General features: G+C 45.3%; 1 protein-coding gene across 1 annotated transcript; it reads right to left on the minus strand.

Moving 5' to 3' along the window:
* Positions 1-5002: 5002 nt before the first annotated feature.
* LOC142811648 (uncharacterized) lies at positions 5003-8493 on the minus strand. Its single transcript, XM_075891589.1, has 3 exons — positions 8034-8493; positions 6772-6889; positions 5003-5242 (listed from the first exon to the last, which is right to left on the minus strand). Exons 1-2 carry the CDS (start codon positions 8459-8461, stop codon positions 6775-6777), a joined length of 543 nt encoding a protein of 180 aa, XP_075747704.1. The 5' UTR covers positions 8462-8493; the 3' UTR covers positions 5003-5242; positions 6772-6774.
* Between the last annotated feature and the right edge of the window lie 544 nt (positions 8494-9037).

Below are 9037 nucleotides of genomic sequence, written 5' to 3' on the forward strand. Positions count from 1 at the left end.
TCTAATGTGGGAATTCATAAGACACTTCTTCATTACTGTACATAACCATCACCCCATGATATTCTTCATCTACTTACCATTCATGTATTGCTGAACATTTGAAGAATATGAACAAATTCTTTTATTTATCGAGGCACCACTCGTTTCGTGGCTGATCCCCCATGGTTGGTTGCTCCAGGTTAGGTTAAAAAGGTCAATCAATCAATCAATCAATCAATCAATCAATCCTCATTCTCGTCATTTGTGGAGACACCTCTTGAGTTTGTTCGGTGCCTCGGATATGACTAGTTTTGCCACATCTTCCAGCCCTAATAAAGGCGTGTGAAGTACTGAGTCACAAGTGAGCTGCATAGAGCTTTTTTTTTTTTGAACAGGACGACGACCATTAATACAATGCGCGTCCTTGCGCAGTATCGAGCACTTCGTTGCGATCTCTGCCTAACGTAACTACCGGTGTTACGCCGGCCAACGAGCTATCCTCTGCATGCCAGTGTAGTTAGAAGGTCCGCTAAGCCCATGTTATATGCATAACTACTGAATTTGCACAATGATTCACCTCGTAAGGCTTGTCTCGAGTAAAAAATCTCGGTTATACGGACATTCGCTGACGGCTTCGCATGAATCCAATTCCCACAATGTGTGGGGTCTGCCCAATTTTTTTGTATTTGTTCTTCTTAGGGGTAAAAGCCAATATACATTGCATTCCTTATATAGGTGTGTTGACTTTACGTTATTTGATATTTGAACATGTACGCGAATAATGCACTACGCACATACCACCAAATTACTGTCTTCCCGGTAATGGTTTCATGATGATGATGATTTTATGCACGCATCCACCAAGAAGGATGGGTCGGATATCACGTGGGAGTGGCATAGATTAAAGCGAGAGAAACAGATAGTTTAATCTAAACAAAATATTTCCTTAATCGACATACGAAAAGAGTGAGCGGAGAGGTTAGCGGGAGCAAAGGTCTACTAGAATTCATAACAGAGAAGATAATAAAAATCCGTAAATGAAAAACATTTAGAGAAATGTTTCCCTGAAATGAATATGAAATAACAAAAAGCCACAAATAAGCAATATACTAACAGGACTGTCTTTCAGTTGAATTTAAATTGACTAAGAAACCGAAGCAAACACGACCCTGTTGCCATGTCTTAGTCAACTTCTTCGTCACTGTCATCCTGTCCTATTACGATTACCAGTGTCGTAAATTCATTCTAAGAATCTGACCGCTTTCCCGTCCACCATTTCATTCATTTGATCTTCTGTATTAATCTAAATTTACAGTTTCTGTTAGCTTCACAGGTCCTTAGCTCAAGCAGCCCGCTTTTTGGCTCATCCCTTTGTGCCCTTTTTGAGTGAGCACTAAAAGTAGAATGATAGCATCAATATTATCATCATCGATAACAACATCATCATCGTCAAACAGCTCGAGGATCGACTGAAGGGCCGTTCGCATCTTCATTCTCATCTCGTATAACCTAAACGCACGAAGGTGGCCATGTACGACTTGCGGGACACAAGTGACGGCTTGGCCCGTGCACCATACTTCCCGCTCGAAGAGGAAGGTGGCTGCCCGCCCCCCGGCCGGCGGGCTTCGAACGTCAGACGCCCTCGACTACTCATCCTTGTGACTGTGGCGCTCCTCGTCGTGGGAATCTTCGTAGCTGCTGTCGTCGTCTTGGTAGCGGACAAGGTTAACAGCAAGAATGACAATGGACCGGACAGCGCGGACGTCTCCAGTGACTCCCAGATGGACCTAGTCCAGTCCGTTTCGCAAGGTGCCAAACGGGACATCAACCACTTACCCACTGCCAAGGAGCGCGCCGCTGTCAGCAGTCCTGGCGTGACCGTGGTCAAAGGGACACAGCATGATCATACGAGTGACTCTCTCGTCGGCCTATCTTCGGCCTCCAGCAAAGCCAACGACGCTAGCACTCCTCGGACATCGCCACCTCACCGTGGCCAATATGTGGCCTCGAACGACGAAGACACTCGCCGCTGGTATCAGGGATTCAAGGGGCGAGATGGCGTCAGTGACTCGTCCAGCAAAATCGAGTCCGATTCGCGGAGGCCAGAAACTGCGCTTCAGGACGGGCTTGCCAGGCCTAAAAACGACACGAGTGTCAAGAACTACGTCCGTAATGGTGCCGGAAGCCTCGTATCGCTGAAGGACGCTATAGAGTCCCAAAAAGTGAGATTCGATCCGGGAATCGGCCAAACAATGCCATCAGTCTCTACTACAGGTGACACAGCTTAGGGCCTGTTTGGAGCTACAAAATGGGCCGAATAATATACTTCGTAGAAAATATATTTGGTCGTTGTCGTTCTTTAAGCCCGTGACGCCGCCAAATGTGACGTAGAACATTGGTGTATAACGTGTGTTTGTGACGCACGAAGATTGCCTCTGCAGGGTTAGGATTAAATTCCAAACGTTTTCTCGATTCACGCCTTTGCCGAATAAATCAAACGTGTAATGAACTACCGTTCGCGGTTTTGTGGGAATACCTAGCACGCGCGTTCAAACAAGAGACGTAAATGTAAGACGGCAGGATATTGCGTACTTTACACTTTACTGTGTTTGCAGCCTGTTTAAAACTCAAGGGTCATACTAAAAAATTGGCAGATCTCACGTACAGTGAAAATCGATGATATGCGAAGCACAAATGAGAAATGTTGATATGGCGCTTTAAAATCACCACAACGTTACGAGGTGGAGGTAAATGATGTCGTACGTGACTTCCGTGTCATGATTATGATGTTTGGATGCGCCGTTTACCTTCGTCATCTATCCACGTCACGTGATACCAAATTTAGTATATGTGGAGCTAGCGAAACGGCCGCGAGCACGCTATGAGCGTGGTATGTTGTCATGTTCTTACATGACATGCGTGTCAGGATTATGATGTTTGCACCAGTCATATATTTCGTCATTCATTGACGCAACCTAACACAAAATTTGGTATATGTGGAGCTAGCAAAATGGACGCTAGCGCACCATGAAGGGCCCAATATACTCCAACGTAGCGTTCCCGCGCGCACACTCCGGGCACAGCGACGCTACGTTAGCAAAACGCGAGCACTCTACAGTCTGACGCCAGGCGTGAACAGCGTCCGTCGGCACGCCCGATGGCAAAATGCGACATGCTGCACTTCGCGCCGATGCGTTACCCAGACAACACTGCCGATCTGGCCGAGTATAAGAAAAATGTTCTGTCACCTCAACACTGCGTCTCCCTCTTTTCGTGGCGGAGGGACGCCGGATGCGCTGAAACGCGCATGCGTCAAAGCAACGCAGCGCGGCGTGCGCCTACGAGTATATTGCAGGACCGACGCCTGGCGTGGCAACGCCGGCGTGACGCGACGAAATGAACACCGGTGAGCATGCGCACCGCGTCACGTCGAAATGCATTGGCGCCTTAACTGTGGCATGTGGTCATGTTCTCACATGACACGCATCTCATGATTATCATGTTTGCACCAGTCACATGCATTCGACAGCCATTCACGTACTGTAATACCAAATTTGGTATATGTGGCGCTAGCGATACGGCCGCGAGCGCATCATGAGCGTGGCATGTAGTCCTGTTGTTACATGGCACGCATGTCATGATTTTCATGTGAGGGTCGGTCACTTGTGTTCGCCATGCAGTCATGCCATACCATACCAGTTTTGCAACATGCCATGTGAACAAAACCACCGCAAGAGCTGCAGGACCATGAAATGTAAATCTTGACGTTCATGACATCCATGTCCCGATTTTCTTGTTATCACAAGTCAAATATGTCCTTCATAAAGTCATGTTATCCCATACCAAGTTTGGTATTGATACCATTATCTAAAGGGCCAGGAGAGCTAAACGTCGTAGGCGGATAGATAGATAGATAGATAGATAGATAGATAGATAGATAGATAGATAGATAGATAGATAGATAGATAGATAGATAGATAGATAGATAGATAGATAGATAGATAGATAGATAGATAGATAGATAGATAGATAGATAGATAGATAGATAGATAGATAGATAGATAGATAGATAGATAGATAGATAGATAGATAGATAGATAGATAGATAGATAGATAGATAGATAGATAGATAGATAGATAGATAGATACGCTCGAACTGAACTAATAAATCCTTCGCATCTAAGAACTGAAATCCTGCAGCAGCAAACTACAAGCTCTCAGGTTCCGGGTGCCATGTCAGGGCACAGTGATTCAACGCCACTAATGCTCACGGATTTCTTTATGGCAATTTTAAGAGAATTTCATTCACTTCTGCTGATTCTCACAAAGCACGACACACACAATCGTCACTTGATCATGCTAAGCAATTAGAGTGCGCAAGGACTAAGGTGCCCAGCTATCGAGGTGTCCCAGTAACCAAGTTTTAAGCATGCCAATGCATAATTATAGAATCGATGGAAATTCGTTCAGGCTGTGGTTGTTCTGGTTTGGTGTAACGCTTTATTTGACCATGCTGCTTGTATTGTTTATGAATTCGTACATCGCGACTGACGTCACTTTTAGTGTTGTGCATTGAAATAACTTCACGGCTGCCCCAAAACTATTCAACGTAGTCAACTGTTTCGGCAACCGTGGTTTCAACATTCTGTATAGGCCTAAATTATGGATTAAGTTCCAACGAAATTGATTGGTCCCTTGACCCCTGTGCATGAGTATTAAGTAACAATAAATGTTGAGTGCGTCTACATAACATTGTTGTCGACACATATATTGTTACGTGCCCATGGTATGATGCCATGAGAACTGACATGCCACAGCTATGCAGAATGGCCAGCAGTTTCTAGCATGCCAAGGGGTAGGACAATTTTATTATATATGTTGCTACATTCAATATATTGTTTACACGAATGAGGAAGGATGGATTCAAAAAATGTATGACGCAAAATGCTGGCAGTCTAAATAAAAGATGCATCGTGAAATGTAAGAAAGCGTGGATTTTCTTTTTTTTTTTTTTAGGTCTCGCAAGCGATAAGATTCGTGGGACAAAATAGTATGTTTCTCGCTTATACAAAATGCAGCGTGCACAAAAAAAAACACGTCGCGCACGCTTTTTACCACTTTGTACGAGTGCAATTTATACATGTATCGAATCATGCGTAGTCGTTGAGGAGCGCGACTATTCCAGTTTCGTTTCAGTTCTCGTTCCTCTAGCAGAGCTGGCTCGGCCGCGAAGCTTGCGGGGAAACCTTGATCAGACGCTTGCCTGCGAGAAAGTTTTAGTGAGTGTGTTACGTATACAAGCGACGCAAAATTAATCGTTTACGACACCCCCCAGGCTTCCTCTGTTAAACAGCGGTACAAAAACAGCAAAACACAGTAGATTAATAAAAATTATGCATAAGTCCTCTGTTAAACAGTGGTACTTCCTCTTTTGAAATGGTACTTCCTCTGTTAAACAGTGGTACAAAAACAGCAAAATAATGTAGGTTAATAAAAATTATGCATAAGTCGACGCCCTGAGAAATAAGAGCGGACGATTGGGCAAGTCGGGGATTTGTGATTTTAGTCCGGTGCGCGGAAGGAACAGGAATAACAGAACGGGCAGATAAGTGTCGTCTTCATCTGTTTTGTCACCACTGCACAGAGTACCGATGCCCGAAGAACATTATGGAGTTTCCTTTCTGAAGTTATTTTTCAGGAACGTTGTAAGTAGAACTTCGCCGTTACGTTCTTCCTGTTTTCCCGGCTGTTATACGTTGTTCACCGGTACCGGCATATAGCTATACCCTAGGATCTAATTTATTGGGAAACCCGCTGTTACGCCGCAACTGTGCGACCGTTCTCGTATGACACGTCGTGAGGTGCGCCCCCCAGATACGACGAATATTAGACACTATGCCAACAGTGCTGAATCATCACCCAGAGATGCTGACGCATCCGGTGGCAATATCGTGAAAGTATATCACGCCAAGTGATCGCTTGCGAAGTGCCAGCAGTGCTGGCACTGGATATGATATAGACTCCAGATGGTTGAAAAACTAATCGTGCTGCTGTAGGATCAGTAACCACATCTGGTAATTCTTCCTGGTTCTTCAAACGTAAGCACTGAAATCAAATTCTATCGAACAAAATGTTTTTGCGGTGTCACTCATTTATTTATTTACTTCGGTCACCTCAGAAAGTATCAGTGGGTTTGCCCCATATAAGAATTAAAGTAAACACCGGCCTCGTATTATACTTATAATAACAGGGTACCTGGACAATCTTTCCACAGCGCAATCTCAATCAAATTTTGTGTAGAATTTTTTTCCTTGCTATTATTATCACAGCGTCTCTGAATTCGGGAAGAACTCAGTCGCATTGTTCAGACCGAATAAAGACGTATAACAGTAGCCACCGAACGTTATCGGATATCGGCCATAACTCTGCCAAACACTGTAACAAATAGTTATGTAAAACTAGCGAGTGACAGCAAACACTAGTCCGCATCGCTGGTATGTGAGTAATCATGCTAGCTGGCTAACAAACGTTACCAATCAAAGTGGCTAGAATTAGAAGAGAAACTGCTGATGCATTATGGCGTCCATGCCACGTTATAAGTATACGAAAAAAAAACGGGCCCTACAGTACCATGACGGCATTGTTTTCTAAGTATACGATTGCTGCATAGTCGACAACGTATATTTCCTGGTATACAGTGCAGCGCGAGAAGAGTATTAACGTGAAGTGTGTCCGCCAGTGCATCTCATCACCATGCAGACTGAAACAACTGACTTCTCCTAGTGCACTCACCAGTTAGTCGGCGCGTACCGCAGCCTTCTTGCGAACTCGGCGATACTGCGCAACATGGTCCGCAAAGTTGTATCCCTCTATACCAGTAACCACCTCCGGCTGTACAGAAGATTTGGCCCTATCGAAGAGAGTGAGAAACAGCAATAGAGCGATAAAGTACACGTGGCAGCTGTTCACTACACGTATCACATCTGGAGCTCAAAGAGCATAGATGTTTCTGGGCAGCATATACCGAATTAGGGTCGAAAATTAAGCAGGGTCGGACCTTACCTTAAAAAAGCAGACATCCAGAAATTCAGCAACGTAGTTGCGTGAAATGTGAGCGCATGCGTGTGTGATGATAAGAAGAACATCTTCTTGCGCCTATAGTGTCCCGAATCAAACAGTGGATTTGTGGTAAAGGTATAGCGATGCGCAATGACGGCACCCTTCCTTCCATTCACGCACGCTGTTTGCGTCATCTATTGGCACGTACATAGTCACCCCCCCCCCCCCTTTTTTTTATTGCTTCATATGTGAAAAAGGCACGCGGATGGGAGTTAGAACGTCTTTGTTGTTTCTAAGTGGTCTTTTTTCGTCGGCGCCTTGCTTTCACCTTTCGCCCCGCCCTGGTGTTTTAGTGGCTAAGCTTAGTATTCGGCTGCTGACCCGCAGGTCGCAGGATCGAATCCCGGTTGCGACGGCTGCATTTTCGATGAAGGCAAAAATGTTCGAGGCCAGTGTACTTACAATAGGTGCGCGTTAAAAAACCGCAGGTGGTCGAAATTTTCAAAGCCCTCCAATATATACGGCGTCTCTCATAAACATATCGTGGTTGTCGGACGTTAAACCCCAGATACTACTATTATGGCGTTTACCTTTTGACCAAAATTATTCCCGACACGACGAGCTTCCATCTAACTCTTCATTTCAAATACACGCGTGACCGGTATATGTACCTTGACCCGCAGGTCACGCGATCAAATCCCGGCTGTGGCGGCTGCGTTTCCGATGGAGGCGGAAATGTTGTAGCCCTGTGTGCTCAGATTTGGGTGCACGTTAAAAAAAACCAGGTGGTCGAAATTTCCGGAGCCCTCCACTACGGCGTCTCTCATAACCATATGGTGATTTTGAGACGGTAAACCCCACATATCGATCGGTATATACACCTACCTTCAAGCACTGCGCTTTTCTACACCTCTTTATCTGTACACTCGCCCGACCCTGGTTTTTTGGCGTACGATGCCACCGACACTGTAATGCAAAGTGTCTAAAACAATCACCTCTCATTTCCGCGATGCGTGTTCCTAGTCGTCGCATTGCGCGACGAGGCGTGGGTGGGATTGGCGGTAGCGTCAGCAGCATTCGCAGCAGCGATGGCGGTGGTCATGTCGTGGCTCTTGAGCCGCATGTTCCCGCCCACCATGACGAAAAGGATCAGGCCCGACACTATGACCACCATCAAGATCGTGCACACGCGCAGCATGCACAGGGACCACGAACCGGAGTCCAGATCGTCCGCACGCTTCTTCTGGTATTCGTCTGCAGCCGGCGTCTCGGGCACAGCCGGGTACGCTGCGGGGGCCGGGTATACTTCGAGCCCCGGAGTAGCCGGGTACGCCTCGTAATAAGAGGCCGCATAAGGATCCTCCTGCTGGGCGTCCCATCCTGTCGGCTGTTGAGTCGGCCACTGGGCCTGTTGCGCCGCCATTATACGCCTTGGTTCAACTTGGATGACGATGATGATGAACTCCAGAGGATCGGCACAAACCACCACAGGGTATCAGCCACAAGACTTGCGGAGGTAGAATTCGTAATATTAATAATAATAATATTATAATAGAGAGAGAACTCAAAGAGATGGGAAGGATTGCGAAAGCAAAAATATTTGTGAAGATTTCGGTGTCTTTATGCGGTGTTACTTAAAGTATTGTTAAATATATGAAGTATATAAATGACAAGATAAGGTTACAAAATGAATGAATGATATTTTAGATGTACTGATATTATTAACATAGCATTCGGTTTGTTTCTTTTATATAACTGAAAATAACATCATATATCTCCCTGTTACCATCATGATGGACCAGTGTTATGTGGGTATACCTATCACTGGGCCGAGAATAAGAATGCTGAAGGCAGCTTAGAAGAACATGTTCGGCTGAAAGAAGGAACAGAACAGACACAAAAAATAAATTAAAGGAAAAGACACGGAAGGGGTGGGGAAACAAGGGTCGGAAAAAAGATAGAGATAGATATAAAATAAATTAGAAAAATTTCACATGCA

Source organism: Rhipicephalus microplus, chromosome 1 (genome assembly GCF_043290135.1).
Source record: "Rhipicephalus microplus isolate Deutch F79 chromosome 1, USDA_Rmic, whole genome shotgun sequence".
Classification (NCBI taxonomy): Eukaryota; Metazoa; Arthropoda; class Arachnida; order Ixodida; family Ixodidae; genus Rhipicephalus; species Rhipicephalus microplus.

Coding starts and splice junctions, on each gene's coding strand:
- LOC142811648 (XM_075891589.1), bottom strand. CDS start 8,461: ATGGCGGCGCAACAGGCCCAGTGGCCGACTCAACAGCCGACAGGATGG. Junction 6,890..8,033: donor ACGCATCGCGGAAATGAGAG/GTGATTGTTTTA, acceptor TCTCTTCGATAG/GGCCAAATCTTCTGTACAGC.